This window comes from Pan troglodytes, chromosome 16 (genome assembly GCF_028858775.2).
Source record: "Pan troglodytes isolate AG18354 chromosome 16, NHGRI_mPanTro3-v2.0_pri, whole genome shotgun sequence".
In the NCBI taxonomy this organism is placed as follows: Eukaryota; Metazoa; Chordata; class Mammalia; order Primates; family Hominidae; genus Pan; species Pan troglodytes.
The window spans coordinates 69,569,335-69,588,353 of NC_072414.2; the positions used below are offsets into that span (position 1 = coordinate 69,569,335).

The 19,019-nt window shown below is 56.2% G+C and overlaps 1 protein-coding gene across 11 annotated transcripts in view; it reads right to left on the bottom strand.

Annotated features, from left to right (window-relative positions):
* The window catches only part of LINGO1 (leucine rich repeat and Ig domain containing 1), a 207,618-nt gene that overhangs the window by 11,029 nt on the left and 177,570 nt on the right, over window positions 1-19,019 (bottom strand). Inside the window, exon 1 of one of the 11 annotated variants that reach the window (XM_003314799.5) lies at window positions 7,895-8,495. The exons of the other annotated variants lie outside the window; for them this stretch is intronic. Coding sequence (XP_003314847.1) covers window positions 7,895-7,900 — 6 coding nt within the window. The 5' untranslated portion in view covers window positions 7,901-8,495. Of the gene's footprint in view, window positions 1-7,894; window positions 8,496-19,019 lie in introns of those variants that run through there. 11 annotated transcript variants of the gene reach the window in all.

A 19,019-nucleotide genomic window follows, 5' to 3' on the forward strand; every position in this document is an offset into this window, starting at 1 on the left:
ACCCTAGGCATGCACTTGGCCACCCTGCACTGAAGGGAGGAATGCCCCTGCCCACCTCACCAAGGCACAGCCATCTCGAGAGCTGCCAGCCTTCCGGCCAGCTCGCAGCCCCCGGCCATTTGCAGGATAAATTATGAATTTTAATTGTCAGAGCATCTTAGTGTTTAAAGGCTTCTATATATAGGCTCTGCCCTCCAGGAGCAGCAGGCTTGGTGGAGAGGAGTGAGAGTCAGGCAGGGCTGACAGGAGGCCCATTCTGGATGAGCAAAATGGGCTCCAGCCAGTGCACCCCACCCTGCTGTGTGATCTCGGGGGAATCCTGGACCACTCTGGGCCCTTCCTGCCCCTTGCACAAGGTTGCCCAGTACCCCCAGTTGGATGGGAGCTGTCCCAGAGCTGAGGTGGGGCAGGCAAGTGCCTATTCGGGGGGGTAACCTGAGAGAGGCCCAAGGACAACCCCAGTCCTGCACCCCAGTATCTCCTTTCTCATGTCTTGAGATGCCAACCCAGGCTCTCGGGGACAGGAAGATGCCCCTCAAGGCCCCCAGCGCCATCCCCTGCCCAGGCCAGTGGCCCCTTGGGACACGCTTGCCTCATCCCCACTCGTCCTCTCACACCTTCCTGGGGCCCCCAGGGGGAATCCTCTCTGCAGCCCCAGCCGTCAGGGCCTCTCTATTTGGGAACAGCTCAGGCCTGGAAACCAGCCAACCCCCGCCTGGGAGAGCTATAGGCCTTGTGCTTGGGGTGGGGGGTGCCACAGCCTCACAGACTGAGGCTGGTAGTGAGAGGCTGAGGGGTGTGGTGGAACTAGCCTGGGATTTGGGATTAGCCAGAGAGCTAAATAGAATGGCGATGAGAATGATGATTGGTAAACCCCTCGTAGGTGGCCTTTGGTGTGCCAGGCATTATTTCAAGCACTTTGCATATAAAAATTCATTTAATCTCACACCAACCCATTGAGGTAAGTGCTGCCATTATCCCCATTTTGCAGATGGAAAAAGAAGAAGCACAAAGAGGTTCCATAACTTGCTCGGGGTCAGTGTTAGCATGATTTGAACCCCAATGGTTTGGCTCCAGAGTCCATGCTCTTCATCACTTCCCTATAGTGCCTCTTTTTTTTAAAAGCTAACACTAACATAGCATTGGCTATGTGCCAGGCAGGAACCTGTTTGATCTCCATAACCACACTAAGAGGCTAGTATTATCCCCATTTTACTGATTAGAGAACTGAGGCGCCAAGAGGTGATGCACCTTGCCTAAAGTCCCGCAGTGATGAGTGGCAGACCTGGGACTGGGCCTGAGGCAGTCAGACTCCCAGCTGTCCTGCCCACTCCTGCATACTGCCTCCCTCTGATTCAGGTTCAGGGGCCTGCTGAGCTGTGTCATCTTGGGCAAGTGGCTTTACCTCTGGGGACCACAAATTCCTCCCTGGGAAGTGGGGACGGCAGACTTCACACTGCCCTCACTGCTGGGGGCGGAGAGTTCAGGGAGAGGGAAGGGAAGGGACATTCATATCGAGCACACACACTAAGTGCTTTGCTGAACAACCCCACCAACCCTCACCACGTTACACACCCACTTCACTGATGAGGAAACTGAGGCTCTGAGCCATTAGTTCACCTGCCTGAGGTCCTGAGCTTGTCTGGCTCCAAAGGCATAACACCCTTAGAGACCCTCACACAGATGAGGAAACTGAGGCCCAGGAGCATCAGGTACTTGTCCAAGGTCCCACAGCATCTCTGGGCTAGGGCCTAGGAAGAACCCCAGCATCCCAACTGCAGCCACTTTCTCTCCCCAACATCATACAAGGGTCACATGGCCACCCCATGGCGGGGCTGGGTCAGGGACAGGTGAGAGTTTGGGTTATTTCTGCCTCAAAAGGGGAAAAGATTGAAAAATAACCCTCTAAAACATCACAAACCAAGGTCCAGTGAGTTCTGTATAACATGGACAGGCAGATTATAAATAAAACACTTGCCTCTCTCCTAGCCCTGGCAGTTCAAAGCCCTCTCTACTCAAATCAATCTTGGCCACGCCACTGCCAGAGTCCATTTTTCCAACCTGGTAAACTGAGCCCAGTATCCAGGAGGTGATGGAGCCTCCAGTCAGACACATACAGGAGGAATGTCCTGTTCAGGCACAATGGATGCCACTACCCGGCTGCCCGTTCATAAGAAGCCCAGACTTGGGGGAGGAACTAGCACCTCCGCAAATCTCTAAGGAGCTTATCAAGGCAGAGGCTGCAAAGGTCTACTGCAGGCCCAGAGAGGGGAGCCAAGACCCATGGGTGGGCTCACAGGGAGGCCCATTCAGCTCAGTGTGAGGAATCCGATGAGACATTAGACGGCTCAGGACAGAAGGTCTGCCTCGGTGGTAAGTAAGAAGCCCATCATGGGAGGCATGCAAGCTGAGACCATGGATCAAGGCGACTGCAGGAGGCCTCCTCTGCTGGGATCTACACCTCAGTAGCCCCTCTCAGCTCTGAGATGCCCCCGTGTTGCATCCAAGTAAAGGGACTTGAGATGGCCAGTCCCCGCCCCCCCAACCCCCCATCCGCAGCCCTGCACTGGGCTAGGCAGAAGAAGCATGCTGGCCAGGCCCCCACCCCCTCCCAGAGGTGAGAGCAGGTTCTCTGCAGAGGGAAGTAGAGGAGGTGGCAGAGAGAGATTAATTCCCCGAAAGGGGAAAAAATAGAAAAACACACACACCACACACCCTAATAACATGTAATAAGAGGTTGGAGACGAGGAACAATGCCCTGGTAATGTCACCCTGGCGGCAATCAATTTGGGTGTCACATGAAATAGGCATAATTATTCCCCCAGCCCTGGTGCTCGTCTTTAACCAGCTCCAGGGGCCCAGGCCCAGGCAGAAAAGGCAGCGTGGAATCAATCGTTGGTGTACCAGGCTGGCAGAGGGAGCTGCTCCAAATTAGCCTGCCAGCACCCAGCTTCTCAGACCCTCTGGGCTGGCAAGGATCTGGAGGGCCTCGCGGGTTGGGGCCCTGCAATGCCCCGGAGTCACCTTGCTCAGCCACCCCTCATTCGATCCATGAGCAAAAGCAGTCAGAGAGGACTCCCCAAGGAAGTGAGAATGGAGGAGGAGCAAGCACACATTTGTTCCATCTGGGGTTCATTCCCTGGGTCACCAAACTCTTAATAAGTGCTCAACAATGCCAGGCTTCATGCCAGGTGCACAGGGGGGCTGTGCAGGAGGAGGGGATGCTAAAATAATGAAACACAGGCTCCCTCCACCTCTTAAGCTAGGACCACTCCTTCCCATCCTGGGGTAAACACAAAGCCTCTGGGGTTCCTGGAATTTGCTGTCCTTTGTTTGCATTAAACATGCAGGGACTTAAGCCCTTCTTGCTCCTCCTTCATCCTACTTGCTTGTGGAGTCCTCCCTGATTGCTCATATCCATCCCAGACTTCAGGGATGGTAGAGACAGCATCCCCACAACTGGGGGAACGGGTGCCGATGGGATGACTGCTTAGTGAGCACCTAGTACACACTGGCTGCTGCCCATCTCAACCCACATTTCATATACCAGAAACCTTGAATTCCAGAAATGCAAATCAAGGGCATCATGAAATACCATCTTACATTCATTCAATCAGTAAAAATCAAGGCCCCTGACAATACCGAGTGTTGATCAGGATGGGGTTCAATGGGAGCACTCATCTCCTGCTGGGGTGATGCAAACTGGTCTAACCAATTCGGAAAACACTTTGGCAAATATCCTAGTTACGAGTGAATGCGAACATGCCCTACAGGCCAGCAATTCTGCTCCTAGCTGTGTGCCTCAGAGACACTGCATGTTGCCTCAGAGATGGGATGAGAAGGTTCCTGGCAGCATTGTTTGTAAGAGCAAAAAATGGAAATAACCTAAATGTCCATTGGTAGGAGAATGTTAATTACACTTTTAGGATCACATGACAGAACATTATACATCAGTGAAAATGAGCTATATCTACTATTATTCGCAACAATATAGATGAAGCTTAAATGTGATAAAGAAAAAAGGCAAATTCCAGAGGACTGCATATAGTTCATACTCTTTTTATAAAGTTCAAAAATAACTAAAACTGAACTACTTATATATGTTAAAATATATAATTTTAAAGAGGCAAGGGATTGTTAAATACATAATTTAGAGCAGTCATTGAAAAAGAGGCAACGGGACGGGGTGTGCAGGAGCACATGGGGAGATGTACATCATTACTGGATTGCTGGTGTTTAAGTTGGAGCGTAGGGTAACAATGTTCATTATAGTATTATTACTACTACTACGATTAATAATAAATGCCTCGATTAATTAATTAACAGGCTGGGCCTGGATTAGTGAGTAAGAGCCCCAGCCCAGAGGTCAGGAAGAAGGCATTCTAGACTGAACCGGAGGCTTGCAAGCTGGGGACTTACAGCAAGTCACTCGCCACCTCTCTGGCTCTGTTTTCTTGGGTATAAAATCAAACCTCTGCACCTACCACCTACAAGGATAAGATCATGAGCATATCACTGATGTAAACTATGAGTAGCTAGCACTTATTACAGGCTTACTGTGTACCAGGCAGTGTTCTAAATGTTTTGCATATGTTAGCACACCTAATTGTCACGACCTCCCTTGAGGTGGATACTATTGTTACTCTCACTTTATAGATAAGGAGACAGGCCCAGAGAGATTAAGTAACTTGCCCAAAGTCACAGAACTAGGCAGTGGTGGAGCTGAGACTTAAGCCCAGACTTTTGGCTCCAGGGTCCACATTCTTAACAACTTCACTATGAAATAACATTGAAGAAACTGAACACACACAAGTAGATTGTTGTCAGCACAGCTCTACTGAGCCCACAGCACCCAGGGATATTCATTCGTTCGCTTGTTCGTTCGTTCATTCATTCATTCATTCATTCTTCCATAACTAAACAAAGGTCAGCATCAAGAATGCCTTAAATGTATTGGGAAATGAACCTGCCTTCTCACACTCTTTCTACAAAGAAGCTTCCCTGATTCTGGAGTCCCCTGCTCTCTGTGTCTCTGCAGTCTGCTACTTCCCTAGGACTTAGCCAGTCTCCCTCTCTTCCTAAAGCACCTCTGACAACCTCAACCCCCAGGGAGAAATCTCACCCTTCTCGGAGTGCCTGTGTGGGCTACTGAGTACCCTGTCTGTCTCTTCTCAACCCCTGCCTGGGGCATCTTTGACATCATCTAGCTCTGTGCATTCATGCACAGATAGTCCTTGCTGCTAGCCAATAGCTACTCCCTTGTACCTCCAAGGGTCTGTCCCATCCCAGGGGCCAGGCAGGAGGGCAAAAGGAAGGGTACTAGGATTGCTCAGGGTGTTCAAGGCAGATCATGCTTAGCCCAGAGCCGAGCAGGCAGCTTGGCTAGGATGTGCAGAACAAATGCATGTGTGACTGGGCTGGTACAATATTCAGTGCAAACAAGTGTGGTTCTATGCTGTGGGTGACTGGAGAAGGAGGGGCAATGACTTGAAGCAGGCAGAGAGGCTTCTTGGAGGAGGGGGTCAGGAGAAGGAGAGGAAAGGACCTTTTGTGAGGGGATGCAGGGCCAAGCCAGGTGAGGATTGGGGGATACGTGGAGGAACTGGTGGAAACAGAACAGAAAGCCTCCAGAGACTAACCATGGAGGTGGGTGGGGCTGGAAGGCCACTTCCACAGAGTGCCACACACAGGACAGCTAGCCCAAGAGACTCCAGCCAGCAAGCTAAGGCCCTGACTCTGAAACCACCACACCTACTGCCCACCGCCCCCCACCCTTCCCTGGCTCCACTTCCTCTACCCTCCACTGGACACGCTGCCTCATGCCTCCGTGGGACCCTGCACGAATGACTGCACTGCCTTATCTCCCAACAGGAACACGCCCCAACCCCAATTGTGCTTCTCCAGATATCTGCGGCTGAAGGCGCCTGAAGAGCAGCACCACACATGAGCCCTCACTGGCACCAGGGATCCCGTCTAGCCTCATGCAGAACAACCACCCACCTCCACAAGAGGTTGTTTTTTGGGGGGTTGGGGTGGGGGAGGTGTCCCTCTGGGAGTCTGGGTTTTAGAAAACAATACCCAATATAGGAAAAATGGATGCCCAGAGGACAGAGGATGAAGATGAGCCCAGATGAAAGAGGACTATCGCAAGGGGTAAGTCTCTCCACCTCCCTCCCAGTCACACAGGGCCCTTGGCTTTGAGCACATGCCCATCCCCCTAAAAGCTGGTTCCCACTCTTTAACTCCAGACCCTGGGGAACACTGCAGCTTTAACTAAGCCCTACCCAGGGGCTCACACTTAAATTGTCAGGGGGTGGGGAGGGGGGCAGAGACAAGAACACCACAGGGTGCCTGTCCCTGCCTTCTCTAAGCCCCTTCCAGGAGGGGCAGCTGGGTGCTGCTGGGATCCCCGATGTGAGTCTGTGCCCTCTTTCAGCACGGTTCCAAGGAGTTATTGGTCTCTCCCCTGTGCCACCCTATACCCTGCCTCCAACCTCGGGCCACGGGTAGAAAGCAGGAAGGACAGGCATGCCATCCCAGTAGACCTGCTGCTAGTGCCTTCCCAGAGGCATGAGGATTTTGAGCTCCTTCCTGGCTTATACAAGGACAAAGGGTCTGGGAGCAGCTGGCCCTCTTCTCACTGACACTCTGCGCTGGATCTGGGGAAGCCCCAGGCTCTCTGCCGCCTGGGTGTCCCGGCTCATTGCTCCCTGGGCATGGGAGGCACCAGTGCTGAAGCCGCTGGCATAATGACCAACAGGGTTGAGCCCAGAGCCGCGGGCCAGGCTGGGCTATGCGCCCTCTGGCTGCCCAAACCAAGCAGAGGACTGAGGGAGGGCTGGGCGAGCAGGAAGGGGCTGTCCAGATGCCACAGCCCCCACCTCAGGGCCTCCTGCACTCCCACCCCCTCAGGGCAGAGCTCTTCCCATCCTCTCAGGCCCCCTTCTGCCCCACCCCAACCCCAAGGCCTCTGAGAACAAAGAGGAGGTGCAGGCACAGTCAGGCTGGACCGGGCTGGGCTGCGACCCCAGCAGGAACCGGGAGGGGGCTGCCCACTGGCCTGGCCCCACCCCTCCTTCTCAAAGTGGGATCCGCCCGGAGGGTCACATCTCCTGGCATGCCTTGAGAGCAGAGAGCCCACAGCCCACCCCGAAAAGGGCGTGAGGGGGAGCAGGAGGCTCCCTCCTTACCTCCCTCTTCTCAGCTGGTTCCCACCTCCCACCCGCTCTGCCTTAGAATGAAAAGTGGGGCAGGAGGAGGTGAGAAGCCCGGGCTGAACGCAGACAAAGGGGAGGCCCCTAAAGGGTTCCTGGGCGCTCCTGGTCCTCAACTCCCTTCCTTCCACTCTCCCTACTCCCCATCTCCTTTTCACTGGGCAGGAGCTGGAAAGGGGCGATGCTTGTGTGTGGTGGGGAGCTGCCATCCAGGCTGGAGCTTGTGGAGAAACCCAGCCCCTGACCTGTGTCCACCAGCTAGGGAGTGTCTGGTGCTGGTGGGGGCTGCCTGGGGGTACCTGGGGTCCACGAAGGGAGGTACCCACCCAGGGCTGAGCAGGGGGCTTACCCTCTAGAGTGACCAATACTCAGAATGGGAGGGGGGACAGGAAGGGGAGACCAGAGCAGGGCTGGGACACCCGTGGGGGCCCCTCCCCAGCTCCAGGCTCCCAGCTTACAAACCCGGAATTTGTTGGGGTTGGAGAGAGGGGAGGTGGAAAAGGAAGAATTTTCATTTCTGAGGCTTGAGGGGAAATCAGGCCTATGACCCCAAAGGAGGTCTGGGTGGCACCGAGGTGCCCTGCAACCCCAGGAGGGCGCAGCCAGGGCCGATGGCGGCCCCCAGGGGCACTCGCCACGGGGCTGCCCGCTCGGGGCTCGGCCGCGGCCGCCTGGCTCACCTGCATCTCGGGCGCGCCTTCGGTCCGCTCGGCTCGGTCACCAATCGCATGTCTCTCCAGCCGGCCCGGCCAGGCCCCAGCCCCTGCCCAGCCCCCTCCTCCGTTTCCTCCTCCTCCGACACCTCCGCCCGGCAGTCCGCGCGCCCTCGCGGGGCTGGCTGTCCGTCTGTCCGCCCCGCGCGGGCGGGAGCCGAGCCGGAGCCGGGGCCGGGGCTCGGGAGTAGGGAGGCGGGAGGCTGCGGCCCCGGCGGGCGGAGGGGCGGGCGCGCTCAGGCCGCGCGACAGGGGCTGCGCGAGCCTGCTTCTGCCCCCTGGGCCGGCCCGGAGCCGCCGCCGCCGCCTCTGCCGCTGGGGCCGGGGTCGAGGCCGGGCGCGCTCCGCCGCGGGGCCGGGGCCGGCGGGCAACGGCCGCGCATGCTGCTCGGCGCCCCGCGTCAGGAGAGGGGCCGGAGCGGCGCGGGTGGGGACTCCGCGCCCTCCGGGGCCGGGACCAGGACCCACCGCCGCCGCCGCCTGCGCTGTCGCCCGCCGCCCGCTCCGGCTCCCGCGCCGGCTCCCGCTCGGGCTCCGCGCTCTGCAGCGGCGCGGGGAGGGAGCGCTAGGAGCGAGCCAGGGAGGGAGGAGGGATCGAGGGAGGAGGGAGCGAGCGAGCGGCGGGAGCCGGGCGGGGGAGGAGAAGGCGCGGCCGCAAAACCTGGTGATGGTGGTGGTGGGGTGGGGGGTGGTTCGTCTCCTTTCAGCGGAGGGGGCGGAGAGCGAGGGGCGCCCCAGCCGCTGCCCTGCACGCTTAGGGCAGCGAAACAGGCAGGGGTGCGCAGGCGAGGGGCGCACCAGCCAGGCGCTCCAGCTCTGCACACGGCCGCGCCCCTCCGGGTCCGGGGCTCTGGGCGAGTCCCGGGCCAGCCGGGTCTCGGGGAGTCCGGCGTGCGGTCCTCCCTGGGTGTATGCGCGCACACCGTTGTGTGTGATTTTGTGTTGCCACATGCGTGTGCATGTGAGCGCGCGAGTGTGTTTACACGTGTTAACTGGGCTGTGGACGAACACACGCACGAGGACGGACAGGGCTCCCCACACGAACAGGGTTGTTTGGAGGGCGGCATGGGGAGGCCGACCGGGAGCCCCCGTCCTGGCCCTGTCCCCTCCTCTCGAAAGTCCGCGAGGCTAGAGGGCCCACATTCTAGCGCGGGAGGGCGAGGCAGGCAGAATGGGAAGCTCCAGGGGACGGCGAGGAAGCCGCGCTGGCCCGGCAGCTCTACCCAGGAGCCGGGGTCCCCGCCCAGCCTGGCTTCCTGCCCAGCAGAGGGCGGCAGGCCTCTCTGGCCCGCTCCGTCCGGAGGCCCTGCACCCAGTGGCCAGCAGAGGGCAGCGCAGAGCCTCCGCCTGGGCTTGACTGTTCCCTCCTCCCGGAATGGTCCCGGGGATCCTCGGCTGGGGCCACAACTTCAGATGGGCCCAAGGAATGGGACCTCTCCTCGGAGATCCAGATCCTCCTTGATCCTCAGATACAGAAACTAGGCCAGCAGGGATGTCTTGGCAAAGCCTGCAGAGTAGGTTACCACCCTCAGGACCTCACCTTTTTCCCTATACTACCCCCTCCATCTCCTTGAAGCCAGATGCCCTTTACCACCAAGCCAGTTTTATTAGAATAACCATCAATGCTGACACCGCCCGGCACGGCCATCCCTTCTCCCCTGATGGGAACAACCCATTAGCACATGAATACTCCTAATAGCTTGAGTCCACAGGGGCAGCTGAGGCTGGGGGAGGGGATCTAGCCCAAAGCCTCTCGGATTCTGGGGCAGACGCTGGAATCCCAGTTCCAGTGACACCCCCTCTCCCAGGAAGCCTGCGCAACATCATTGCAGAGATGCCTGGTTGCCACAGAGGGACCTCTCCCCACCCCCAACAGCACCTTGTTTCTCCGCTGTTCAGCCTCACACACAGCCCAAAGGTTTGCACAGACCTTCTGTTCCAGCTGCACCATTTCTGGGTACTTCTCAGTCTCTCTGGCACACCGTTGCTCTGGAAAGTCCTGTCTGGAGCACTTTCTCCTGTCTCCTATGTCTATGCCCATCCTCAACCTAGGCCTAGCTAGAGCCCCCTCCTAGCAGGTGTCCATGCTATGCTCTACTGTGAACTGTACGTTCACCCTCCAGCAACTCTAGGGGAGGCACTATTGTTCCCCTGTGACAGAGGGAGGGAAGCCCAGGCCCAGAGAGGTTCCAGGCTCTGCCCATGGTCACACAGCCAGCAAGCCACGGAAAGGGAACTGGACTCGTCTTCTATGGCTGAATGGACCAGCAGGGGGCAGGCTCGGCAGAAGGACTTACAGGTGGGAGGTGAAGCAGGGAGGCCAGCACAGGAGTCCCCCTCCCTGCCAGAGCCCAGCGCAGGCGACTCCCCGGTCCCTCAACTCCGCGCTGCCTGGACCCCTCCCCAGACTCCCCAGCACCCCCACCCCGGCTGTTTGTGAGCTACCCGTGCGCTCCCGCCCTCCCGCGCCGCCTCCTCCCACCAGCCCGACAGGAATAGACGCTCGCTGGCTCCTGCGTAAAGGCTCCGCCAGGCACCCGGCGGGCGCGCAGACCCGCTGGGGGGCGGGGGCGGGGGCGAGGGCTATTCCTGGTGCGGTGACTGACGCAGGCAAGGCGCGGCCACCACATCTCTCCGCCCCCGACTCACCTGCTCCCTGCCTCAGTGATCTCGGCGGAGAAATGGGGGAGAGCCCACTCATTCCACCCCGCTAACCCCCAGGTGCTACCGGAGGAAGCTGGGGTCCTAGGGTGGGGTATTTTGGTGCCCACAATGATCCCTCCGCGCCTCGGAGGCAGCAGGGATGACCACGGAGCTGTGTCTGGGAGGAAGAGCCTCTTGGCCTCGGTTCTCCACTGTCAATGGCATCCAAGCCATTCCCCCTTCCCTTTGTCTCCAAAAGACATGACCCCTCCCAGCTCTCCCTGTTTTATTCCAATGGAAACGACCGGGAGCTTTGGGGGAACAACTTGGAGGATAGGCCTTTTTGAGGGTCTAGTTTGGGCCTGGTGAGAGTACGGGTCCCTGACATTGTCACCTAGAGACTCCAGGAAAAGGGGGTCTGTCACTGGGTCCCCACCCAGTTACCTCTGCATGAGCTGTGGAACAGGCATCTCTCCTCTCCTGTCGGGTGGGGTGGTTCCCAGCAGAGTCCTCTCAGGGGTCCCAGGGCCATGGAGAATGTGACACACCGGGATGGCCTAGTCCAAGTGTTCTCTGGCACAACCAGGGGATCATGTCCAGGAGCTACAGTTGAAGAATGTTCCCCGCACCCCAGGCCTTTGTGCCTGCTGGACCACCCTGGTGGCGTGCCTTTTCCCTGATTTCTACCTGTGCTTCAAAACCCAACCAAGACCCATCTCTTCTATTCCTGTCTCCTCTCCCCAGACTGAAATGACATTAGAGGCAAGGCCCAAATCTTTTCCCTCTATCCTCAGACTAGGTGCTCCCAAGAGCAGGTCTGAGACTGCGTGTCTCATAGGTGGGCACACAGCAGACCCTGGCTGCAGGCTGAGAACTCAGCAAGTCCCAATAAAGCAGGAGCCAGTGGCTGGAAGGAGCCAGCCTGACTGCTCACTGCAAAGTGGAGAAGCTGGAATGGGTTTGCCGGGGAACACAGGAGGAGGGGAGAAGGCCCTCCACCATGTATTCAGCCCTTACTATAAGCCAGACTCAGCCACACTTCACATCTTCGTCTCTCTGCAAGATTGGCATTGCTGTTCCTACTGTACAGATGAGAAGACTGAGGCTCTCGGAGGGCTGGTGACTTGCTCAAGTTCACTCTGTGCACGAGTTAGAACTGGGCTTTGAAGCTCTGTGTGTATCTAATGTTAGTCCTGCTCTCCTTTCACTCTGAGAGGCTGAGGAGGCAGGAGGTGGAGCTGGGGCAAGGACCAAGGGTCCCCCAGGCACAGAAAGGAGAGGGTGGCACACACAGGCCTGCCTCCATGCCTGCTCTATGCTGGTCCTATCCACTGGCATCCCAGCAGCTCGCAGGGTTTTACGATGATGATTATTTCTGAAGGCACTTGAAATTAATGACGGCTCTAAAATGGCTGGGACAGCAGAGTCATTGCTGAGACCTCTAATTAGCAAGAAAAACGGAGACCAGGAGCCTTGGAGGTGAGTGGGGGTTGGGCAGCTGGCATTGGGCATGGAGCAGGGCTGGGGGAGTGAGGTGGAGCCAGCATCCAGCTGGGGGGCCCTGTGGAGCTGGGTGCTCAGGTGGACCCTGTGTTCTACTTTATGCCACAAGTTAACTTGTTAACTTGCTGTGTGACCTTGAGGGGGTCACAGCCACTCCCTGGGCCAAAGTTTCCCCAGCTATGCAATGAGAGGTTGCCCTGGGGGGGTCTCTAAGCTCAGGGCTCCTTGGACGACCCTGATCCCCTAAAAGGCTGAAGTCCAGAAGGTGGGAGCCATGTAGCCTCCAGAAGCCACCACAGAGACCCACAGCCCTCCATGATGGGGTTGCTGAGGCCGCTGTGTAATGAAGTACTAGGCTAGAGTGAAGTGGATTGAGAAGTGGCAGAAAATCCATAGGTCAGGCCCTGCGCTGGTGCACTGTGGAGGCCACACAGGGATGGAGGCACCTGAGGGGGCTAGCGGGACAGTCCCTTCTTGGAGGTGGTCCTGGAGATGTGGCTCGGTATAGAGCCTTCCTGCCCCCTCCTGACCCCCTCCTCAAGAGTCAGAGTGGACTTGGGGACACCAGCTTCCCATGTAAGCATGTCACAAAGGGTCAGGCCTGAGTATCTTAAAGGAAAGTCCCTCATCCAGTGCTGCCCAAGTCTGGATCCTCCACATCCTGCATGGGGCAGCCAACATGGGGAAGGCACAGGGGCTCACCTGGAGGGGTTCTCTCCCCACAGTGGCTGGCCCAAGTTGGTGTGGAGATATGCAGGTTCCCAGGGAACATCCATGGTGGGTGCAGGCTGAGGCCAAGACTCAAGGGCAAGGGTGTGTGGGAGGCCCACCCCCGTTAACTGGGGCATCCTCTTCCCTGGCATTTACTTCATGCTTGTCTTGTCATCGATAGCTTTCTCAGCCCCTCAAATCCTCTCCCCTTCCAGTTCAGGTCCCTGTGTGTCCCCCTCCTTCCAAAAACCTGCTGAGAACCTCACCTTCCCCTCGGGCGGGGCTGTATGTCCCTGGACACCTTCCTGAGTCTCAGTTTCCTCCTCTGTAAGATAATGTCGGTTTCACGGGGTGGTGTGAGGGTCTCATGGCTTAACGTGTGGCTGGTATCTACCTGATGCTGATGTAGTAGGAGCTTGATAAATGCAGGTATTTTTAGGTGATCATACTGACTGTCATGGTCACTGACTGCCTCCTGACCCCTTCTCTTTAAAGTCAGGGCTCTATCCTAAGGTTCCTTTCAGCATTCCCACTCGGAGACACCTGGACCACATTCTCTGTCGCCTGAGAATCAGGAACACCCTGAGGGCATGGATTCATCTTGTCTCCTCCAGTTTCCACAGCCAGCCCACAGCCCTGATTCCAGAGGGTCTGATGTCTGCAAATTACACCTGACTGAAATCTCTTAATCAGGAAGGCCCAGTAGATTCCCCTAGAGAGGAAGGCCAGGGCATGGGGGCAGGGATACTCTTGAATCCATACTTCTTACTCCCTCTCACCATGGGGCACCCATGCCTCCAAGGAAATGTTTCAGCACCAGTGACAGGTCACTTGTCTAGAAGCAACGTAGTCAGCAGCCTCCCCTACTGGGAATCTCACTGGGAATCCGGGGAGGCCCAAAGGCTCTTGGAGAACTCAAGACAGAAGCCCTGGCAGAGAAATGAGGTCTGGGCCTGGCCCCCACTCAGTGCTGCCACGGCCCTTCTGCACTGGGTGGCCTGGCTGCTGTGTCTACAGTGGCTGAGAAGCAAGAAATTGGTCTGGGACCAGTCCGTAAAGGGCCCCTCAGCACTACCCCCACTGAAGTCCCCCCAGGAAAACACCCAGTGTTCCTGACCTTGAGTTACTGTGGGATGCAGTTAGCTGTTCTTAAGAAGTCAAGGAAGTGTGCACTCCTTTAAAAAAAAATTAGATTAGGAGCAAAAACAAAAAAACAAATAGAAAATGTAAGATCACTCCCTGGCTCCATGGGAACTTGGGCTCTGTGCTTGGCAGAGAGGCTCCTCCTGAGAGCCTGGCTTGGCTGTCCCCATGGATCATGTCAGGGGGAATTTGAGCTAATGTGTGCAAACAGGCAGCACTATTAGCAAATCCATTCATTAAACGCTTGCCTTAAGTTCTGTTGTGCAGGAGACTTGTTTATTAACTTAAGTCGGAGCCTGTTATTAAGTCAAAGGCAGCATAGTGGCTCGAAAGGTGCCCAGCATCAGGGCCAGGCAGTCTTGGGTTCCAGTTCTGACTCTGTCTCTGACTCCTGTGTCACCCTAGGCAAGTCACTTTACCTCTCTGAGTCTCAGTTGCCCAGTGATAGGCAGCCCCTAAGAGGACTCCCAGTGGTCCCTGCCTTCTGGTATTGCCCTGCTTGTGTAATCCCCTCCCCTTCAGTGTGGGCTGGATCAGTGGACCCACTTTTAGTGAATAGAATATGGCAGAAGTGACACAATGTCACTTGTGAGATTAGATTACAAAACAACTGTGGTTTCCATCTTGGGTACCTTTTCTCGATCACTTGCTTTTTGCTATGAGGAGGGCCAGTTGCCATGTTACGAGAAGCCCACATAGAAAGGAACTGATGTCTCTAGTCAACCCCCCATGAGGCCCTGGGACCTTCCAATCGCCACTTGAGTGAGCTTGGAAACAGCTCCTCTTTGAGTTGAGCCTTGAGATGACTGAAGCTCCGGCTGATGTCTAGATGGGAGCCTTGTGAGAGGCCCTGAGCTACAGGTACCCAGCTAAGCCTCACCTGGATTCCCAACTTACTGAAACTGGGAGGTAATAAATATTTGCTGTTTTAAGCTAAGTTTTGGAGTGATTTGTTAGGCAGCAATAGATAATTAAACTCATGCTCCATCTGTAAAATGGGTATAGTAACTCCTTTCTCCCAGTGTGGCGAGGGTATTGAGATAAGGCAGGCAAAGTGTCTGCTCTCAAGGGGGGCAAGGAATGGCCCGGCAACTTGGTGGTTATCCAGTAAAGGTGGAAAGATGCACACCCTACGACCCAGCAGTTACCCGAGGCATGAGCACACGAAGGCAAGCAGAGGAGTGCGCATGGCAGGATTGTTATAGCGAAAAACAGGAAATGGCCTAAGTGCCCATCATCGGGAAAAGGAATGTACAGAACACGGTACATTTGCACAATGGAATACTATGCAGCAGTGAAAACAGCTATGTTGGAGTTACTTGCATCAGCATAGGTGATCTCATAAACACGATGTGGAGGAAAAAACATATGTACAAGGTATACCATTTATCTCAAGTTTAAAAACAAGCCCCAAGCCCTATAAACTGAATATGGATACCTACAAATATAGGAAAAGTATTAAAACATGCAGGACAGTGATTAACACCAATTCCAGAGGACTGTCACCTCTAGGGAGAGAGAAGGGGAGGTGGCAGAGTCAGGCCTATCCTGATCCCCACACTTTGAACCCCACACCATGAGCAGCACGGTGGTTCTAAGTGTGTTATCCACTCACTCAGCAACCCGCTCAATCCTCTCAGCAACGCTATGGGCTCCCTTCTATTACTATCTCATCTTACAGTGGGGAAACTGAGGCACACAGAATCCAGGGAGATATTCCTGGGCTTTCCAGCCTAGCGGGAAGCCAGGACCTGGTTCCTCACTCTGTCATTAACTTGGAGGAGTCCACATTATCTCCCTGGTCTCAGTTTATTTTTCTGTGACTTGGGAGACACTCACTCCTTTCCCTAGATAGGTGTGGCTTGAGAGACTCGCAAAGTCTTGATTAATCAACCTGGAATATTTGCAGAGACCCTGTGAGCCAAGCCTGGTCCCAGCTACATGGCAGGGGAGACTAAAAACAAGGAAGTGTGGACGAGAGAAGGCGTAAATAAGACAATTCAATCCAAAGTAATTCAGTATGGTTCAATTTCACATGGGCTCAATTCACGGACAGACAACGGGTGAGGTTAAGGATATTACTTGACCACCTCTGGCATGCTAGGCCACATACTAGGTGCTTTTACAAATTATATAAGCCTCAATCACACCCTGTAAAGTAGGGACTGTTATTATCCTCATTTAGCAGTTAGGAAACAGGATCAGGGAGGGTGAGCAACTTCCCCAGGTCACACTGACAGCTGAGATTGTCAGGATGTACCCTCCCTCCATTCTGACCTGTCCTCTGTTTGGTGTTGGGGACATAGACGGAGACCAGGCCTTGGTGCCCACTGGGGAATCTCAGCACAGACCAGGAGAGTCTGGAGGAGTCCAGAGGAGGTGGAGCAAACAGGAGAGGCTTCCTGGGGGAGGAAGGTGAAGGCGAATGCTTCAGTGGGCTCACTGGTGGTGAGACAGGTGGAGGCATCCATCCATTCCCCTCCTCATTCATTCATTCATTCATTCATTTATTCATTCATCAAATGCCAAACATTTGCCACAGTTTTCTCTAGGCTCCAAAGCCCATGGTCTGGCAGGCAAGACTCAACCTAGTGTGATCCAGGCTGAGGTGGGAGAAGTGGGGGTGGGGCTGCACACACACAGCAGGCAGGTCAGACATCCAGGAGGAAGCAATGGCTGAGCTGAAATCAAAGGATGAGTTGGGATCAGTCAGGTACACGGAAGGTAGAGGCTGGTGCTCCAGGCAGAACAGCAGGTGCAAAGGCTGGGCCCTGGGATGGAGGGGAGAGACAGCCAGCCCTGAGGAAGGCTGCTGCTGGCCAAGGAGGTGCCAGCTCAGCTGAGAGTGGGGTGCGGGGCTGAGGCTGCCACCACCTCTCGCCCAGGTAGGGTGGCTGCCTGCCTTCTTCTCCAGCTGATGGGTCCCCATGCCATCTCAGCCCTGTTGGGTAGGCTGGGTCCCTCTCCAGAGAGATTAAGAGCAGGGGAGTTTGAACCATAACGGTGCATGTAATTATGTGCAAAAACGAAGGAGGGCTCCTTAATAATTGATGGTGGGAGAGAGTAAATATCAGCAGAGGCACCCGGCTGCATCACCCCGGCCCGTCTGGCTGGGACCCAGGGCGGCTGCTTGGCCACTAATATGCCTATAAATTATTGAAGTTATAAAGAAGAAAGCAGGTGTCATGTCGCACCCATAAACAGCTTGTTAGCTAAGACTAACGAAGGGGCGGCCGGCCTCTTGGCACTGCATGGGCTCCCCCTACACCCTCCCCAATTACAGAAGGAGACAGATGAGGAGTGGGCGTGGTAGGAGGCTGAGAGCCTGACTGGCCCCACACCCCGTCTCCCACCATCTTGACCCACTGTGGAGTCAGGTGGTGCTGGGAGAGAGAAGAGGCCCAGAGACACAGAGAGCCAGAAACGGGGCTGTGGCTGTCCCAGCACTGTGGGTTCAGATAGCAGCTGGACAAACCTGCGACAGAGGATGTCAGAGGTCCTGCCCAGCCTGATAGGCTGAGGCCAGCTGGGATGCTGGGAAGAACTAGACACTGGGGTCAGACACTCAGGTTGCACATCCCAGGGAAGCCACCTGTTGGCGGAGTGGTCTTGGGTAAGTCACCTGCCCTCTCTGAGCCGCTTTCCATTCATGCCACCTGGGGATACTCATGCCTATCTTGGAGGGTTGTGGGAAGGGTTCTAAGAGCATATCCATGTGACATTTCTTGTGGACAGTAGGCCCTCAAAAATGGGGCGCTCCTCCACCTCTGCCTTCCACCCCCATATCTCAGGGGCTCCTAATTAGATCAGGCCTAATGAGGCTTCCCTCTGCCTGGCTGTTTACGCTCCATTAAGACCTGAGTCCAGGACAGCAGTGGGAGGGGAGACAGCTGCGGAGGGGGAAGGTGTCCAGTTGCCAGGGCTTGGTTCATCCTAGGCTTCACCATGCATGGGGGACACCCACCCCCAGGGAGTGGAGGGGGGAAACAGAGGCAGGCCTCTCGAGTCAGAGCTGCCAACAGGGAGAGGCCCCATGGTGTGGGGAGAGGGAGAAAGGAGGATAGAAAGAACAGCTGGGAAGGTTGGCATTTTGGCTCCTCTATGTGAAGAGCTTGGAAGCCCACTTCCCCTCAGGCTGGGGGTCTGCAGTCTCTGAGATGTTCCCTTCCAGGCAGCCTAATTTGGACACTTAGGTGCCCATGGAGTGCTCAGCTCTGCCAAGGGCCACACGAAGGCCAGGAGGGCAGTCTGGGCCTAGGGAAGGTGCCCCTCTCCCCAACCTGGCCCTAGGAAGCCCTTCAGAGCCCCCATAGTCTGCTCCATACCACACAGGGAGCAAGGCTGGGACCGGCACTTGGGCTTGGGCAGCAGACAGGTTCATCTCCAGGTCCGGAAATCCCCCAGCAGGGCATTACTTCTGCAAGTGGTTCCCTTCTCCCAGAGGAAAAGAGGGAATCCTGAAAATTCTTATCAAATACGCTTTGAGCCTCTTCTCCCAGGGGTCCTCTCTGCACCCCTTATCTCACTTGTGCAGCCTTGGTCTATCCCGCTGAGGCCTCTTTGCAGATGCACAGAGAGGTGCCTTAGCTGCCTGAGGCCATGCAGCGAGTCAGCACGGAAGCTTGTGGAGCCTGGGCTTGGTGCCTCTCCCCACACCACTGGACTTAGCTCTGGGAGGAGACAGAGACTCACACTCAGCGCACTCTCTGACAGCCACTGTGGTGTGGTGGTGTGGCATTCCCAGGAGCTCTCTTTCTGCCCAAGAACTCCCCGTGCCCTGGACACCTCCCTGTCTGTCACCTGCTTATCAGGGTGAGGGCAGCTGGGGCTGGCACTTACAGTATCAGTTGGGGCGGCCTGGTCAGATAGGGGATGGAGATGTCTTTCAGGTCCCCTGGATGGTGCTGGGAGCAGGACGGCTGTGTGGGCTGGACCAGGCAGGAGAGCAGGGCTGTCCACAGGGTCAGGGGAGACCCAGGGCCCTGGGGCAGGACTGGGGACAGAGGCAAACCTCAGGGTAGGGAGGTCCGCAGTGGGAAGGGCCCTCTCCCCTCCCCGTCTAGGTCAGACCTTGAGAAGGGCTGCTGGGACA